Source organism: Lagenorhynchus albirostris, chromosome 11 (assembly GCF_949774975.1).
Source record: "Lagenorhynchus albirostris chromosome 11, mLagAlb1.1, whole genome shotgun sequence".
Lineage (NCBI taxonomy): Eukaryota > Metazoa > Chordata > Mammalia > Artiodactyla > Delphinidae > Lagenorhynchus > Lagenorhynchus albirostris.
Window position 1 is genome coordinate 20,163,052 of NC_083105.1, and position 19,977 is coordinate 20,183,028.

At 40.0% G+C, this 19,977-nt stretch overlaps 1 protein-coding gene across 4 annotated transcripts in view; it reads left to right on the plus strand.

Annotated features, from left to right (window-relative positions):
• Positions 1-2,363, plus strand: part of GNPTAB (N-acetylglucosamine-1-phosphate transferase subunits alpha and beta) — an 83,654-nt gene extending 81,291 nt beyond the window's left edge. For all 4 annotated transcript variants that reach the window (XM_060164898.1, XM_060164899.1, XM_060164900.1 and 1 more), the window contains one exon: positions 930-2,363. In XM_060164898.1, the coding sequence (XP_060020881.1) occupies positions 930-1,007 (78 nt within the window). In that variant the 3' untranslated portion in view covers positions 1,008-2,363. The remainder of the gene's footprint in view (positions 1-929) is intronic.
• Positions 2,364-19,977: the final 17,614 nt, after the last annotated feature.

The window sequence follows — 19,977 nt, forward strand, 5'->3', positions numbered from 1 at the left end:
AGCTGTGCGCTGGCCTGCAATGGGGGAGGAGAGGGACACTGGCTGAAAGGAGCAGCTGGCGGCCATGGAAGGAACAGGAGTGTCTTTCTCCGCTGTCGTTTATACCTGCAGAGAATAGGGGACCAGAGAGGCAGGGTGAGAGGAAGGGAAGAGTAAATCCCTCTCCTCCCCGACACCCTGCTCTTCACCTGCCTGAATCGAATTCCTTAACTCCTGCACACTCCCACACAAGCCAGGGCTGCCTCTTCTGCTGCCCCAGAATCCCAGCTCGTCATCCAGACCAGGGTGGTCCCATGCTTGGGCAAAGTTCTGCTTTCACCTCAAGATGGAGCAGTAGAAACGGAAACTTTCTTATAAAGGTGGTCAGGTTTTCTATTTCAGATGTATCATGGATAAACTGTTTCTATTAGAAGTATTTATCCAAGTTCTAAGCTGCTAAGTTATAAATGAACTTTTGTATTTCAGCCCATTCATGAACTTGAAAATACAGGCAATGGCCAATGATTATTGCTGTGGTCACTAAGTATAGGAAAAAAAGTGGTGATAGAATTCTTAAAATTAAAATTCCAACTTACACATGTAGTCATTTTCAAACCCAGAGACAATATCTTAATGGCTGAAGAGTCCATTTCCTTCAGTAGAAAGACTTGACAAACAGATACTGTGAAAATAAATATACGTGGTAATTGCTATGTAAAAATCTGTAGTTTTTATAGGTCTTAAAAAAATGAAACTTGGACCAAAGTAACTTTAACCAAAGCCAGACAAAATCAGTGGTTGGTTTCGTTTTGAGGGGAGGAATGATGTTTGCTGTCTGTTTTTTATGTATAGGACTGTGGAAAAGATTAAGGTCATAGGACCCTCAGAAAGAAAGTTAAAGTTTGTCAACCTGGAGAATTAAAATTTATTTTCTGTCTTTCATCCTTTAGTTAATTGCACTTAAGCGGAAGATATTTCCCAGGAGGAGGATACACAAAGAAGCCAGTCCTGACCGAATCAAGGTATAAAGGATCTTCATCTGAAAATCTACCTCAGCATTCACTGAGCATTTTAAAACTCGACATCAGAGATGTCTTCATGATGTAATGCTTAGCCAGCTTGGCCTGAAGAAGGAATACCATCCAGTATAATACTTGGTTTCTGGAATGAATGTAGCCTACTGACCAGGAATTGCTTAACCAACACACAGGAAATTTGTGTGTTGAGCAGCTCTGGTTTTACTTTTAAAGCATCTGCTCATGGACCGATCTTTCTTTTAATGAAAAGCCTCGCTGATGAGAGACAGCAATGGTTGCTATGGCAACTGAGCAGCTAACTAATATGAGACGCCTCAGCCAGCTTGAGTGCTATTGCTAAGAGTCCCCAGTCTTTTGCATTCCAAAGCTTTTTGCTGTGCTTTTACATTTTGGGGTTTTTTTTGTTTGTTTCTCTTTTCCATTTCTCATTTTTAAAGTAAGTACATACTAAGTTAACTAAGTTATCCTTGCTTTTGAAAACAGTGAATCGGGATGTGTAAACATGTTTTTATAGATGTTATTTAACTAATGCAGCAGCAATATCATGTCCTATTGGCAGTACCTAAATTATGGACTTTATTAACATTTAAAACAATGTGATCTTAACCCACTTACCATTATTTATGAGCTCAGTGACTGACATCTGAGACTTTGTGCTTGTTTTCTTCAGCCCCTGAGAATACTGTGATTTCATGTGGAGGCCTGATTACAAAGGGCTAGAGTTAAGTAGCTGAGCTACTTGCCAGATGTAATTATGTTTTGAAGATGTACATATTCAAAAAGAAGTGCCTCATTTTAGAGACGAGTAGTGCTGGTGGTCGTGGCCCGTAACAGTGGTGTCTTCTTTAATACCCATCAGTATATTCCAGTAGCTGGCTCTCAATCAGTTTCACACAATGAAGGGTCAGGAAACTTTTTCTGTAAAAAAGCCACATGGTAAATATTTGCAGGCCACACGTGTCTATGTTGCATATTCTTTGTTTAGTTTAGCTTTTGTTTTTAACAATCCTTTAAAAATGTCAAAACCATGTCTAAGTCGCAGATGTACAAAAACAGGCCACCAGCTGGATTTGGGCCATAGGCCATTGGTCTGTGACCACTGGGATAGAGAATTAGTATTTTTATGTGTGGGTAAGCCCTGATGTTCAGCCATGCTTTATTTATGTCATTGTACTGTGGACTTTATGTGTCCTTTTTGAACTCTGACAGGCATTTTAGATCATGATCTTAACAGTATTCTTTCAAAATGGCATACATATTTTGTAAAAAGAACTTGTAAATAACTGTGTTTGTGCTGTAAGAGTTATGTACTTCAAAAACTGAAGTCTCATAAAAACTTAAATTTTATCTGCTGCTTTGATTTTTAATCTTTGAGGAGTGAGTTCGTTATCCAGATTCAGAAATCACTTTGAGTGCTTACATGGAATGTCAGGATCTGTCCTTAACACAACTGAAATTAAGTGGAAGGCAGTGTAAGGAGAGGGTGGTAATATTACAACCTGGAGAATGTCACTGTATGGGGGAAAATAAGTTCTAAATGGGATTTATGTGGTAAAAATTTAGGGGTTATCTGGGTATCATTCTTAACGTGAAGAATTCTAGAAAAGTTAGAGAAACGAATATTTGGGTGTGATGGAGATTTCTGGTCAGGTGAATGTAATCCACACCTTATTCAGAGCTTAATGAGATGGATAACAGAATCAGAATGTTCATGGAATCATTTATCTAATGATTCAGTAGAATCATTAGAACAAAAGAACCTCAGAAGTTGATGAGTCGTCAAATGGTCTTCCAGAATTTTAAAGCCTCAGAACCAATAGTCCAAATGAAACCCTCTGGAAGACCAGTATGTAACACAGAAGAGGGAAAGCTGCTCACCCTACCTGACCCCGAGGCAGTGCCTCCAAAACTCCCAGGCTTCACAGGCAGTTTCAAAGCCCCACATCTTGTATGTTATCATCGAGGACACTAGGGTCAGGAAGATTACGTGATTTGTCCAAGGTCTCACAGCCAGTTGGGGGCAGAGGTGGGCTGGAGCCCAGCTTGTCTCTTTCTCTAGTCCCCTCCAGGCCATGCCGCCTCCCCAGGACACAGTGGCATGTGCACGTGAAAAGCACACTCTCTGCGGTCCGACTTACGGGGTTTGAGTCCTCGCTCCTAGACGTTGATTGCCAAGATTCAGCTTTCTCTTCTAAAACGTAGGAGGCAATACTGGCGTCTGCCTACCTCATAGGCTTCTGGTGAGGATGGAAGAAATGACATGCAACATACCCAGCACAGTGCCTGGCAAATACTCCTGCCTGATAAATGTCAGTGGTGAGGATGACAGTGAGGAAAGTATGTAAAGGATTGTTATCCAGGTCAGGGGTGAGGTTTCCAGTGTAGTCTTTAGGGTGAAATTATTACATTGCTTTTAGCTAAGAAAGTGACACATTTTCTAATTAAAAATATTTTTTGCCTACTTTTTCTTAAAGTGTTTATTTTTAAAACTTTCTACATACACCAAAAAGCATACAGATAATGATCAAGGGTTTAAAAGTAAAATGTGATTGCAGCTTAGGTCAGAACATTTAAGGAAGGAATAGCACTAATCCCCCAGAATTCTTCCAGAGTGTGGAAAAGAGAAGGAAAACATTGTCTCATTTTTCCGTCAAGGTCAACACAACCCCACACCAAAGCCTGGTTCAGTTGCCACAAGAAAGGAAAAACCATAGGCCAGTCTACCTCATGGGAATCCCAAATGAAACACTAGCAAGCCACGTTAGTTCATTCTCCAAAGGAGCAACACTTTATGATCAGGCTGGGCCCATTCCAGGATTGCAGGTTGGCCCAACACTTGAAAAGCAGTGCAAATCACATCCGGGGGACCAAAAAGGGAAACCGCAAGAAGGATTCCCACGTGGTTGGGTAGGATAGGAAGAAAAACATTGGCTCGGAAACAAAACAGAACAAAACAAAAAACCCCAGAATTCCCTGGTGGTCCAGTGGTTAGGATTCCATGCTTTCACTGCCAAGGGCCCGGGTTCAATCCCTGGTCAGGGAACTAGGATCTCACAAGCTGCACAGCACAGTTAAAAAATAAAACGGGCCGTGGCGGCAGGCGGAGGGGGAGGGCCCGGCGGAGTCCTCAGAGCCAGCCTGGAGGGCGCGGGACACCGTGCGCCCGCTTGGCCGCGCCGTCCGGGTGGGGGTGTGCACGGCCCTGGTCCCCCCGGCCGGCCCACCTAGGACTGGAGCACGGCCCGGTGGCTCCCCGCCCGCTCCTCGCTCCTCGCACAGCCCCTCCGTGCGACCCCGGGCGTGAGGCGGCCGCACTGAGGCGCCGAGAGAAAGAATCAAGAATCAACACTGGGCTATTTCCTAAGATTAAACCATGAAAGCCCACTTGGAGGCTGCATGGCCATCTGCACACTTGAACCTGAAAAATGGACTTTTTCAATCGGGGAGATCTCCTTCAGCTAAATCATCAGAAGTGAGCACAGGCTCCGGACGTGCAGGCTCGGCAGCCATGTCTCATGGGCCCAGCTGCTCCGCAGCATGTGGGATCCTCCTGGACCGGGGCACGAACCCGTGTCCCCTGCATCGGCAGGTGGACTCTCAACTGCTGTGCCACCAGAAAAGAGAGGTTCTGTGTGTGAGACCACCCCAAAGGCCAGCACTACACTGGACGATAGTCCTAAAATAAAGTCTTCACTCACAGTTAGGGAAAGAAACTTTCAAAAATGTATTGAGGTAGAGCTTCAAGATGGCGGAAGAGTAAGACGTGGAGATCACCTTCCTTCCCACAAATACATCAGAAATACATCTACATGTGGAACAACTCCTACAGAACACCTACCGAACGCTGGCAGAAGACCTCAGACCTCCCAAAAGGCAAGAAACTCCCCAGGTACCTGGGTAGGGTAAAAGAAAAAAGAAAAAACAGAGACAAAAGGATAGGGACGGTACCTGCGCCAGTGGGAGGGAGCTGTGAAGGAGGAAAGGTTTCCACACACTAGAAGCCCCTTCCCGGGCGGACACTGCGGGTGGTGGAGGGGGTAAGCTTCAGAGCCGCGGAGGAGAGTGCAGCCACAGGGATGCGGAGAGCAAAGCAGAGAGATTCCTGCACAGAGGGTCGGTGTGGACCAGCACTCACCAGCCCGAGAGGCTTGTCTGCTCACCCGCCGGGGCGGGCGGAGCTGGGAGCTGAGGCTCAGGCTTTGGAGGTCGGATCACAGGGACAGGACTGGGGTTGGCGGCGTGAACACAGCCTGAAGGGGCTAGTGCGCCACAGCTAGCCAGGAGGGAGAGGAAAAGTCTGGAGCTGCCTAAGAGGCAAGAGACTTTTTCTTGCCTCTTTGTTTCCTGGTGTGCGAGGAGAGGAGATTCAGAGCGCCGCTTAAAGGAGCTCCAGAGATGGACGTGAGCCGCGGCTATCAGCGCAGACACCAGACGGGCATGAGACGCTAAGGCTGCTGCTGCCGCCACCAAGAAGCCTGTGTGCGAGCACAGGTCGCTATCCACACCCCCTTCCGGGGAGCCTGTGCAGCCCGCCACCGCCAGTGTCCTGTGATCCATGGACAAGCTCCCCGGGAGAATGCACGGCGCGCCTCAGGCAGGTGCAACGTCACACTGGCCTCTGCTGCTGCAGGCTCGCCCCACATCCGTACCCCTCCCTCCCCCCGGCCTGAGTGAGCCAGAGCCCCCTAATCAGCTGCTACTTTAACCCCCTCCTGTCGGGGCAAAGAAGAGCTGCCAGAGGGTGACCTACATGCAGAGGCAGGGCCAAATCCAAAGCTGAATCCCAGGAACTGTGCAAACAAAGAAGAGAAAGGGAAATTTCTTCGTACAGCCTCAGGAGCAGCGGATTAAATCCCCACAAACAACTTGATGTACCCTGCATCTGTGGAATACATGAATAGACAACGAATCATCCCAAATGGAGGAGGTGGACTTTGGGAGCAATGATATATATATATATATATATATATTCCCTTTTTCTCTTTTTGTGAGTGTGTATGCGAATGCTTCTGTGTGTGATTTTGTCTGTATAGCTTTGCTTTTACCATTTGTCCTAGGGTTCTTTCTGTCCGTTGTTTTTTTTTTTTTTTAGTATAGTTTTCAGCACTTGTTATCATTGGTGGATTTGTTTTTTGGTTTGGTTGTTCATTCTTTCTTTCGTTTTTTAAATCACTTAAAATATTTTTAATAATTATTTTTTGTTTTTTATTTTAATAACTTTTTAATCTTATTTTATTTAATCTTTTTCTTTCTTTCCTTCTTTCTTTTTTCTCCCTTTTATTCTGAGCCGTGTGGATGACAGGATCTTGGTACTCCAGCCAGGCATCAGAGCTGGGCCTCTGAGGTGGGAGAGCCAAGTTCAGGACATTGGTCCACAAGAGACCTCCCAGCTCCACGGAATGCAAAATGGTAAAAATCTCTCAGAGATCTCCAACTCAACACCAAGACCCAGCTCCACTCAACAACCAGCAAGCTACAGAGCTGAACACCCTATGCCAAACAACTAGCAAGACAGGAACACAAACCCACCCATTAGCAGAGAGCCTGCCTAAAATCATAATAAGGTCACAGACACCTCAAAACACACCACCAGACGTGGATCTGCCCAACAGAAAGACAAGATCCAGCCTCATCCACCAGAAAACAGGCACTAGTCCTTTCCACCAGGAAGCCTACACAACCCACTGAACCAACCTTAGCCACTGGGGACAGACACCAAAAACAATGGGAACTACGAACCTGCAGCCTGTGAAAAAGGAGACCCCAAAACACAGTGAGTTAAGCAAAATGAGAAGACAGACAAACACACAGCAGATGAAGGAGCAAGGTAAAAATCCACTGGACCTAACAAATGAAGAGGAAATAGGCAGTCTACCTGAAAAAGAATTCAGAATAAGGAGAGTAAAGATGATCCAAAATCTTGGATATAGAATTGGAGAAAATACAAGAAACATTTAACAAGGACCTAGAAGAACTAAAGAGCAAACAAACAATGATGAACAACACAATAAAGGAAATTAAAAATTCTCTAGAAGGGATCAATAGCAGAATAACTGAGGCAGAAGAACTGATAAGTGACCTGGAAGATAAAATAGTGGAAATAACTACTGCACAGCAGAATAAAGGAAAAAGAATGAAAAGGATTGAGGACAGTCTCAGAGACCTCTGGGACAATATTAAATGCACCAACATTAGAAATATAGGGGTCCCAGAAGAAGAAGAGAAAAAGAAAGGGACTGAGAAAATATTTGAAGAGATTATAGTTGAAAACTTCCCTAATATGGGAAAGGAAATAGTTAATCAAGTCTGGGAAGCACAGTGTGTCCCATACAGGGTAAATCCAAGGAGAAACACACCAAGACACATCAAACTATCAAAAATTAAATACAAAGAAAAAATATTAAAAGCTGCAAGGGAAAAACAACAAATAACATAAAAAGCAATCCCCATAATGTTAAAAGCTGATCTTTCAGCAGAAACTCTGCAAGCCAGAAGGGAGTGGCAGGACATATTTAAAGTGATGAAAGGGAAAAACCTACAACCAAGATTACTCGACCCAGCACGGATCTCATTCAGATTAGATGGAGAAATTAAAACCTTTACAGACAAGCAAAAGCTAAGAGAATTCAGCACCACCAAACCAGCTTTACAACAAATGCTAAAGGAACTTCTCTAGGCAGGAAACACAAGAGAAGGAAAAGACCTACAATAACAAACCCAAAACAATTAAGAAAATGGTAATAGGAACATACATATCGATAATTACCTTAAATGTAAAAGGATTAAATGCTCCAACCAAAAGACATAGACTAGCTGAATGGATACAAAAACAAGACCTGTATATATGCTGTCTACAACAGACCCGCTTCAGACCTAGGGACACATACAGACTGAAAGTGAGGGGATGGAAAAAGATATATCATGCAAATGGAAATCAAAAGAAAGCTGCAGTAGCAATTCTCATATCAGACAAAATAGACTTTAAAATAAGGACTATTAAAAGAGACAAAGAAGGACACTACATAATGATCAAGGGATCGATCCAAGAAGAAGATATAACAATTGTAAATATTTATGCACCCAACATAGGAGCACCTCAATACATAAGGCAAATACTAACAGCCATAAAAGGGGAAATCGACAGTAACACATTCATAGTAGGGGACTTAAACACCCCACTTTCACCCATGGACAGATCATCCAAAATGAAAATAAATAAGGAAACACAAGCTTTAAATGATACATTAAACAAGATAGACTTAATTGATATTTATAGGACACTCCATCCAAAAACAACAGAATACACATTTTTCTCAAGTGCTCATGGAACATTCTCCAGGATAGATCATATCTTGGGTCACAAATCAAGCCTTGGTAAATTTAAGAAAATTGAAATTGTATCAAGTATCTTTTCTGACCACAATGCCATGAGACTAGATATCAATTACAGGAAAAGATCTGTAAAAAATACAAACACATGGAGGCTAAACAATACACTACTTAATAATGAAGTGATCACTGAAGAAATCAAAGAGGAAATCAAATAATACCTAGAAACAAATGACAATAGAGACACAACGACCCAAAACCTATGGGATGCAGCAAAAGCAGTTCTAAGGGGGAAGTTTATAGCAATACAAGCCCACCTTAAGAAGCAGGAAACATCTCGAATAAACAACCTAACCTTGCACCTCAAGCAATTAGAGAAAGAAGAACAAAAAAACCCCAAGCTAGCAGAAGGAAAGAAATCATAAAAATCAGATCAGAAATAAATGAAAAAGAAATGAAGGAAACAATAGCAAAGATCAATAAAACTAAAAGCTGGTTCTTTGAGAAGATAAACAAAATAGATAAACCACTAGCCAGACTCATCTCATCAAGAAAAAAAGGGAGAAGACTCAAATCAATAGAATTAGAAATGAAAACGGAGAGGTAACAACTGACACTGCAGAAATAAAAGAGATCATGAGAGATTACTACAAGCAACTCTATGCCAATAAAATGGACAATCTGGAAGAAATGGACAAATTCTTAGAAATACACAACCTGCCAAGACTGAATCAGGAAGAAATAGAAAATATGAACAGACCAATCACAAGCACTGAAATTGAAACGGTGATTAAAAATCTTCCAACAAAGAAAAGCCCAGGACCAGATGGCTTCACAGGCAAATTCTATCAAACATTTAGAGAAGAGCTAACACTTATCCTTCTCAAACTCTTCCAAAATATAGCAGAGGGAGGAACACTCCCAAACTCCTTCTACGAGGCCACCATCACCTTGATACCAAAACCAGACAAGGATGTCACAAAGAAAGAAAACTACAGGCCAAAATCACTGATGAACATAGATGCAAAAATCCTCAACAAAATACTAGCAAACAGAATCCAACAGCACATTAAAAGGATCAGACACCATGATCAAGTGGGGTTTATTCCAGGAATGCAAGGATTCTTTAATATACGCAAATCTATCAATGTGATAAACCATATTAACAAATTGAAGGAGAAAAACCATATGATCATCTCAATAGATGCAGAGAAAGCTTTTGACAAAATTCAACACCCATTTATGATAAAAACCCTGCAGAAAATAGGCATAGAGGGAACTTTCCTCAACATAATAAAGGCCATATATGACAAGCCCACAGCAAACATCATCCTCAATGGTGAAAAACTGAAAGCATTTCCACTAAGATCAGGAACAAGACAAGGTTGCCCACTCTCACCACTCTTATTCAACATAGTTCTGGAAGTTTTAGCCACAGCAATCAGAGAAGAAAAGGAAATAAAAGGAATCCAAATCGGAAAAGAAGAAGTAAAGCTGTCACTGTTTGCAGATGACATGATCCTATACATAGAGAATCCTAAAGATGCTACCAGAAAACTACTAGAGCTAATCAATGAATTTGGTAAAGTGGCAGGATACAAAATTAATGCACAGAAATCTCTGGCATTCCTATATACTAATGATGAAAAATCTGAAAGTGAAATCAAGAAAACACTCCCATTTACCATTGCAACAAAAAGAATAAAATATCTAGGAATAAACCTACCTAAGGAGACAAAAGACCTGTATGCAGAAAATTATAAGACACTGATGAAAGAAATTAAAGATGATACAAATAGATGGAGAGATATACCATGTTCTTGGATTGGAAGAATCAACATTGTGAAAATGACCTACTACCCAAAGCAATCTATAGATTCAATGCAATCCCTATCAAACTACCACTGGCATTTTTCACAGAACTAGAACAAAAAATCTTGCAATTTGTATGGAAACACAAAAGACCCCGAATAGCCAAAGCAATCTTGAGAACGAAAAAAGGAACTGGAGGAATCAGGCTCCCTGACTTCAGACTATACTACAAAGCTACAGTTATCAAGACGGTATGGTACTGGCACAAAAACAGAAAGATAGATCAATGGAACAGGATAGAAAGCCCAGAGATAAACCCACGCACATATGGACACCTTATCTTTGATAAAGGTGGCAGGAATGTACAGTGGAGAAAGGACAGCCTCTTCAATAAGTGGTGCTGGGAAAACTGGACAGGTACATGTAAAAGTATGAGATTAGATCACTCCCTAACACCATACACAAAAAATAAGCTCAAAATGGATTAAAGAACTCAATGTAAGGCCAGAAACTATCAAACTCTTAGAGGAAAACATAGGCAGAACACTCTATGACATAAATCACAGCAAGATCCTTTCTGACCCACCTCCTAGAGTAATGGAAATAAAAACAAAAATAAACAAATGGGACCTAATGAAACTTAAAAGCTTTTGCACAGCAAAGGAAACCATAAACAAGACCAAAACACAACCCTCAGAATGGGAGAAAATATTTGCAAATGAAGCAACCGACAAAGGATTAATCTCCAAAATTTACAAGCAGCTCATGCAGCTCAATAACAAAAAAACAAACAACCCAATCCAAAAATGGGCAGAAGACCTAAATAGACATTTCTCCAAAGAAGATACAAACACATGAAAGAATGCTCAACATCATTAATCATTAGAGAAATGCAAATCAAAACTACAATGAGATATCATCTCACACCAGTCAGAATGGCCATCATCAAAAAATCTAGAAACAATAAGTGCTGGAGAGGGTGTGGAGAAAAGGGAACACTCTTGCAGTGCTGGTGGGAATGTGAATTGGTTCAGCCACTATGGAGAACAGTATGGAGGTTCCTTAAAAAACTACAAATAGAACTACCCTATGACCCAGCAATCCCACTACGGGGCATATACCCTGACAAAACCAAAATTCAAAAAGTGTCATGTACCAAAATGTTCATTGCAGCTCTATTTACAATAGCCCGGAGATGGAAACAACCTAAGTGCCCATCATCGGATGAATGGATAAAGAAGATGTGGCACATGTATACAATGGAATATTAGTCAGCCATAAAAAGAAACGAAATTGAGCTATTTGTAATGAGGTGGATAGACCTAGAGTCTGTCATACAGAGTGAAGTAAGTCAGAAAGAGAGAGACAAATACCGTATGCTAACACATAATATATGGAATTTAAGAAAAAAATGTCACGAAGAACCTAGGGGTAAGGCAGGAATAAAGACGCAGACCTCCTTGAGGTCTGGCCTCCTTGAGGTTATGGGGAGGGGGAAGGGTGAGCTGTGACAGGGCGAGAGAGAGTCATGGACATATACACACTAACAAACGTAGTAAGGTAGATAGCTAGTGGGAAGCAGCCGCATGGCACAGGGATATTGGCTCGGTGCTTTGTGACAGCCTGGAGGGGTGGGATAGGGAGGGTGGGAGGGAGGGAGATGCAAGAGGGAAGACATATGGGAACATATGTTTATGTATGACTGATTCACTGTTATAAAGCAGAAACTAACACACCATTGTAAAGCAATTATACCCCAATAAAGATGTTAAAAAAATAAAATAAAATAAATAAAACAGCATTGAGTCGAGACCTGTGCCCCTGAGAGGGGACTCACAGGGGAGGGGAGGGGAAATCGCAAGGGCAGAGACTTGCCCCGAGGAGTGAGTGGCTTGAGCCACAGACTGGGCCTCCCACGCAGAGGAGAGAAGCCTAGACCCCACTCGTGAGAAGTACACGGGTGCTGGCTCATCCCCAGACAGGGTGGAGAGAGGTCTGCCCTAGTGGCTGCTGTCCTACTGCATGCCCCATTTGAGCTGAATGAACACCTCACTCCACACCACAGCTGGTACTGGATCTAGCACAGCCAGGTCCTGGGAAAAGACTTGATTTAGGATGCAGAAGTGGCTGGGAGGCCTGGGGTATGATCCAGGTGGGGTGGCAGAGGCCACTGGCATTTACTCAGACAGTGTCACAGAAGCAGCCCAGACTTCTGACAGCAGCCCAGCTGCTTCAGTGCCCACAACCAGAATGCCATGAGCCCCAGCCAAGCAAACGCTTGAGCCCTGCCCATTCCACACCACAACATTGCACTAGATGTGGGACAACCACAACAAGGGAAAAGATGCGACCTTAGGCTACATCTGAGTGGAGCTGCAGACACCTGTATAGGCAGTGCACGGAACCTCTCTAAGTACACGAGCCCCTCTTACTTCTGCACTACCCTCCTTGGGGCAAAGGCCCCAATGCAGGGAGAAGGAAAAAAACACAAAGGGAGCAGAGCCAGCTCAAGCCTGACCCTCAGGGCATCCACTCCAGCCACTTGGGATCAGGCCCTGCCCCTGCCACTGAGCAGAGAAGAAGTCCGCCTCACACCCTGTGCAGACTCTAGCTCTAGCAACACCAGACACACCCCCTATCAAAGTGGCAGTGGACAGCACACCCTGAGGAAAGATGTGGCTGACATCCACATCAAATCCAGCCCTCCCATCAAAGACATTGGACACATGCAGTCTACACAGGGATGCTCCTACGTAAAAACACCCCTTCAAGACAGTAGATAACTGTTAAACCTAAATTCATAGAGACAGAGAAAGTTAAGTAAAATGAAAAGGCAGAGGAACTACTCTCAGTTGAAAGAGCAAGAGAAAAGCCCTGAAAAAATAATGCAACAGAGATAATCAGTCTACCAGACAATGAATTCAAGAAGTTGGTAATAAAAATGCTAACTAAATTAAGAGAATCAATCTAAGCACAGATCATTTTAATAAGGAACTAGAAACTTAGGACTTAATAAAAAAAATAGATAATTCAATTTCTGAGATAAAAAGCACTCTAGAAGCAGTGAATAGACAACTAACTGACAGAGAAGAACACATAAGTGATCTGGAAGACTGAATAATGGAAATCACCCAATCGGAAGAGCAGAGAGACAAAACAAACAAAAACAATGAAAGCAACATACAAGATCTATGGGATAGTATAAAACGTACCAACTTTCACATTATAGGGGTTCCAGAAGGAGGAGAGAGAGAGAGAAGGGGATTGAAAATGTATTTGAAGAAATTATGGCTGAAAAATTCCCAAACCTAAAGAAGGAAACAGATATCCAGGTTCAGAAAGCACAGAAAGTCCCGAAGAAGATGAATGCAAACAGACCCACACCAAGACATATCATAATTAAAATGGCAGAAGTCAGAGAATTCTAAAGGCATCAAGAGAAAAAAAAAGAATTATATACAAGGGAATCCCCATAAAGTTATCAGCTGATTTCTCTGCAGAAACTTTGAAGGCCAAAGGGGAGTGACATGATATATTCAAAGTCCTAAAAGGGAAAAACCTGCAACCTAGGATACTCTACCCAACAAGATTATCCTTTAGGATAGCAGGAGAGAGAAAGAATCTCTCAGATAAGCAAAAATAAAGAAATCAGCAATATTAAACCTACCTTGAAAGAAGTGTGGAAGGGTCTTCTCTGAAAGGGAAAAATCCCAGTAGGAAAGGCAAATATGTAGTAAGGATTGAAGATCACTTAAATAAGCCAGTAGATAGATTAAAAATTTTTTTTAATTGTAAAGCAATTATGACTACAATAAACAGTAAAGGGATAAGCATGAAGATATAAAATATGACATGAAAAACAAAACATGGTAGAGGGGAATAAAAAATGTAGATCTTTTATGGACTTAGAGATGATCATATTAAGTAAGTCAGAAAGAGAAAGACAAATACCATATGATATCACTTATATGTGAAATCTAAAATATGACACAAATGAACCTATCTATGAAACAGAAGCAGACTCACAGACACAGAGAACAGACTTGTGGTTGCCAAGGCAGGGGGTGAGGGTGTTGGGGAGGGAAGGATTGGGAGTTTGGAGTTAGTAGATAAAAACCATTATATAGAGAATGGACAAACAAGGTCCTACTGTATAGCACAGGCAATTATAGTCAATATCCTGTGATAAACCATAGAGGAAAAGAATTTTTAAAAGAATGTGTGTATATCTATATATCTATATCTATCTATATATATAATCTGAATCACTTTACTATACAGCAGAAATTAACACACTGTAAATCAACTATACTTCAATTAAAAAGTTAAAAATTTAAATGTAGATCTTTTATAATGTGTTTGAACTTAAATAATTATCAGTTTAAAGCAAGTAGATATAATTATGGGTCAATATATATGAACCCTATGGTAACCACAAATCAAAAACCTACAGTAGTACACAAAAACCGAGAAGAAAGGAACTTAAGCATACTACAAAAGAAAACCATCAGATCACAATGGGAGAAACAAAAAGAAGAAATGAACAGAGAACTACAAAAACAACTGGAAAACAAGGAATAAAATGGCAATAACTACATACCTATCAATTATCACTTTAAATGTCAATGAACTAAATGATCCAATCAAAAGACATAGGGTGGCTAATTGGATAAAAAAACAAGACCCTTCAATATGCTGCCTACAAGAGACTCACTTCAGGGCAAAAGACATACAGAATGAGAGTGGGGATGGTAAAAAGATTTTATGCAAACGGAAATGACAAGGAAGTGGGGGTAGCAATAATCATATCAAACAAAATAGACTTTAAAACAAAAGCTATAATGAAAGACAAAAAAAGAGCATTACATAATGATAAAGGGATCAATACAAGAAGAGGATATTATACTTGTTAACATATACACATCCAATACAGGAGCACCTTAAATAGATGAAGCAAATGCTAACATACATAAAGGGAGAAATTGAGAGTAATACAATAATAGTGGGAGACTTTAACACCCTACTGACATCAGTGGACAGGTCATCCAGACAGAAAATGAATAAGGCAACAGAGGTCTTAAATGACACAATAGACCAGTTGGACTTAATTGATATCTCAAGGACATGACATCCAAAAAAAGCAGAATACACATTCTTTTCAAGTGCACATGGAATGTTCTCCAGGATAGATCACATACTATGTCACAAAACAAGCCTCAACAAATTAAACAGCATAGAAATTATATCAAGCATTTTTCTGGATCACAATGGGATGAAAGTAGAAATCAATTACAGTAAAAAAAGGGGGGGGGGAACATGTGCAAACTAAATGACAAGCTACTAAAAAAACCAATGGGTCAATAATGAAATCAAAGAGGAAATCAGAAAATACCTCAAGATAAATGAAAATGAAAACACAACTTTCCAAAATCTCTGGGATATAGCAAAAGCTATATCAGTATACTAAGAGGGAAGTTCATAGTGATACAGGCCTTCCTCAAGAAGCAAGAAAAATCTCAAACAACCTAGAATTGGAAAAAGAAGAACAAAAAAAAGCCCAAAGTCAGCAGAAGAAGGAAATAAAGATCAGAGAAGAAATAAAATAGGGATCAAAAAAGCAATTAGAAAATATGAAACCAAGAGCTGTTTTTTTAAAAAAAAATAAATAAAACTGATAAACTTTAGCCAGGTTCACCAAGAAGAAAAGAGAGAGGACCCAAGTAAAATAAGAAATGAAAGAGGAGAAATAACCCATACCACAGAGGAAAAAAATCATGATACTATGAACAGTTATATGCCAACAAATTCGACAACCTAGAAGAAATGGACAAATTTCTAGAAATGTACAGCTTGCCAAGACTGAGTCAAGAAGAATCAGATAATTTGAACAGACCAATCACTAGAAGTGAAATTGAATCTGTTAAAAAAAGAAAAAAAAAACAAAAAGAACTCTCAGCAAACAAAAGTCCAGGACTGGACAACTTCACAGGGAAATTCTACCAAACATATAAAAAAGAACTAATACCTATCCTCAAATTATTCCAAAAGGATCAAGGAGGGAACACTCCTAAATTTATTCTACAAGGCCACCATCACCCTGATACCAAAACCAAAGATACTACAGAAAAAGGAAATTACAGACCAATATCTTTGGAATACAACAAAATACTAGCAAACTGAATCCAACCAATACATAAAAAGATCATTACTATGATCAAGTTAGATTTATTCCAGAGTAACAAGGATGGTTCAACACATGCAAATCAGTGTGATACATACACCACATTAACAAAAGACAGAAATCACATGATCATCTCAGATGCATCTCTAAAAGCATTTGACAAAATTCAACATCAATTCATGATTAAAACTCCCATCAAAGTGAGTATAGAGGGAACATAACATAATAAAGGCCATTTACGACAAACCCTTAGCCAACATAATACCCAATGATGAAAAGCTGAAAGCCTTCCTGCCAAATTCAGGAACAAAACAAGGATACCCCTCTTACCACCTCTATTTACCATACTATTGGAAGCCCTAGCCACAGCAGTCAGACAAGAAATAAAAGGTATCCAAATTGGAAGGGAAGAGGTAAAACTGTCACTATTTGCAGATGAAATGATACTTTTATAGAGAACCCTAAAGTCCCCCCTAAATGAATTCAGCAAGGTTGCAGGATATAAGATTACTATACAGTAACTGCTTCATTTCTATACACTAATAATGAAATATAAGTTTAAAAAAATCCCATTTAAAATTGCATTAAAAAATACTCAGGAGTAAACTTAACCAAGGAGATGAAATACATATACTCTGAAAACTATAAAACATTGATTAAGGAAACTGAAGATGATTCAAAGAAACGGAGATATCTCTCATGCTCTTAGATTGGAAGGATCAATATTACTAACATGGCCATACTACCCAAAGCAATCTACAGATTTAATGCAGTCCCTATCAAAATACCCAGGACATTTTTCAAAGAAATAAAACAAATAATCCTAAAATTTGTATGTAACCACAAAAGACCCTGAATTGCCAAAGCAATCCTGAGGAAAAAAGAACAAAGCTGGAGGTATAACCCTCCCAGACTTCAGACTATACTCCAAAGCTACAGTAATCAAAACAGCATGGTACTGGCACAAAAACAGACACATAGATCAATGCAACAGAATAGAAAGCCCAGAAATAAAACCATGCACCTACCGTCAATTATTCTATGACAAAAGGAGGCAAGAATATATTGATACAATGCAGAAGACAGTCTCTTCAACAAGTGGTGCTGGGAAAACTGGACAGCCACATGTAAAACAACGAGATTAGAACATTCTCTTACACCATATACAAAAATAAACTGAAATGGTTTAAAGATCTAAATGTCAGACCTTGAACCATAAAACTAGAAGACAACATAGGCAGAACACTCTTTGACATAAATCATAGCAGTATTTTCTTAGATCAGTCTCCTGAGACAAAATAAGTGAAAGCAAAACCAAATGGGACTTAATTAAACTTTTGCACAGCAAAGGAAACCATTGACAAATTGAAAAGACAACCTACAGGATAGGAGAGAATATCTGCAAATGATGTGACTGACAAGGGGTTAGTATCTAAAATATACAAACAGTTCATACAATTCAATATAAAAAAAATCCAATCAAAAAAATGGGAAGACATGAATAGTCATTTTTCCAAAGAAAACATACAGATTGCCAACAGGCACATGAAAAATTGCTAATCACTAATTATTAGAGAAATGCATATCAAAAGCACAATGAGATATCACCTCATACTTGTCAGAATAGCTATCAAAAAGTCTACAAATAACAAATATTGGATTTGGAGAAAAGGGAACCCTCATATACTGTTGGTAGGAATGTAAATTGGTGCAGACCCTATAGAAAACCATATGGAGGTTCTGCAAAAATCTACAAATCGGGACTTCCTTGGCGGTCCAGTGGTTACGACTCCACACTCCCAAGGCAGGGGGCACAGGTTCGATCCCCGGTGGGGCAACTAAGATCCTTCATACAGCACGGTGCGGCCAAAAAAAAAAAAATCTAAAATTAGAAATACCATATGATCCAGCCATTCTACTCCTGGGTATATATCCAGAAAAAATGAAGACACTAATTGAAAAAGATATATGCACCAAAATGTTCATAGCAGCACTATGTACAATAGCCAAGACACAGAAGCAACCCAAGTGCCCATCAACAGACAACTGGATAAAGAAGTTGTGGTATATATACATATATACATACATATATATACATACATACATATATATATATATATATATAAAATGGAATATTACTCAGCTTAAAAAAATGAAATACTGCTACTTGCAACAACGTGGATGGACCTACAGAATAAATCAGACAGAAAAACAAATACTATATGATATCACTTATACATAGAATCTAAAAAATAATACAAATGAATATATACGCAAAACAGAAACAGACTCACAGATACAGAAAACAAACTTGTGGTTACCAAATGGGAGAGGAAAGTGGGGAGGGACAAATTAGGGGTATGAGATTAACAGATACAAACTACTATATATAAAGTAAATAAGCAACAAGGATATACTGGATAGCACAGGGAATTATACCCATTACCTTGTAATAACCTATAATGTAATATAATCTGCAAAAATACCAAATCACTATGCTGTACACCTGAAACTAATACAATATTACAAATCACCTATACTTCAATGATAAAATGTGCAACAATTAAAAAAAAAAGAAAATAAGAAAACATTTTGTCAGGAATCCAGGTAATTAGAGGGAATAAATGGGCAAATGACATATATGGAGGAGTAGTAAAAATGTGGTCTTCTAAGAATTAGCCCTGAGACTTGAACTAGGCAGTCTCTTAAGTATGATCAAAGTCAATAAAATCCTGAAGCCTTTGCCAAATTTTAAAGAGGTAAAAATATATAATTAAAAACAGACAAATAAATTGAAGAACTGGTAGTAAACTAAGGCAGGTACAAAAGTCAAAATATACTTTTACATTATCTGGGGGGAAATACATTTATGTACAGAAGAAAGGAAATAATACCCCAAATTTAAAATTGTGTATTGTCTCTTGGTAGTGAGACTATGAGTGAATTTCATTTCTTCATAAATTAATTATCTTCTAAAAATTGTTTTAGAATGAATACTTTTATAACAAGAACAATAAATATTAGGTAGAATTATAGTGACACATGTTAAATTTTTAATGGAAAGTACAATGGTTTTTATTAGCCAACCCCAGGAAAGCTAACTTTGAAAATCCATAAAATGCTGCATTTTGAGGAACCAAGATGGCGGAGTAGAAGGACATGCTCTCATTTCCTCTTGGGAGAACACCACAATCACAACTAGCTGCTGCACAATCATCGACAGGAAGACACTGGAACTCACCAAAAAAGAAACCCCACATCCAAAGACAAAGGAGAAGCCACAATGAGATGGTGGAAAGGGCACAATCACAGTAAAATCAAATCCCATAACTGCTGGGTGGGTGACTCACAGACTGGTGAACACTTAACTTATATCACAGAAGTCCACCCACTGGGTGGAGGTTCTGAGCCCCACGTCAGGCTTCCCAACCTGCAGGTCCAGCAACGGGAGGAGGAATTCCTAGAGAATCAGATTTTGAAGCCTAGTGGGAATTGACTGCAGGACTTCAACAGGACTGGGGGAAACAGAGACTCCACTCTTGGAGGGCACACACAAAGTAGTGTGCGCATCAGGACCCAGGGCAAGAAGCAGTGACCACAGGGGAGACTGAATCAGACCTACCTGCTAGTGTTGGAGGG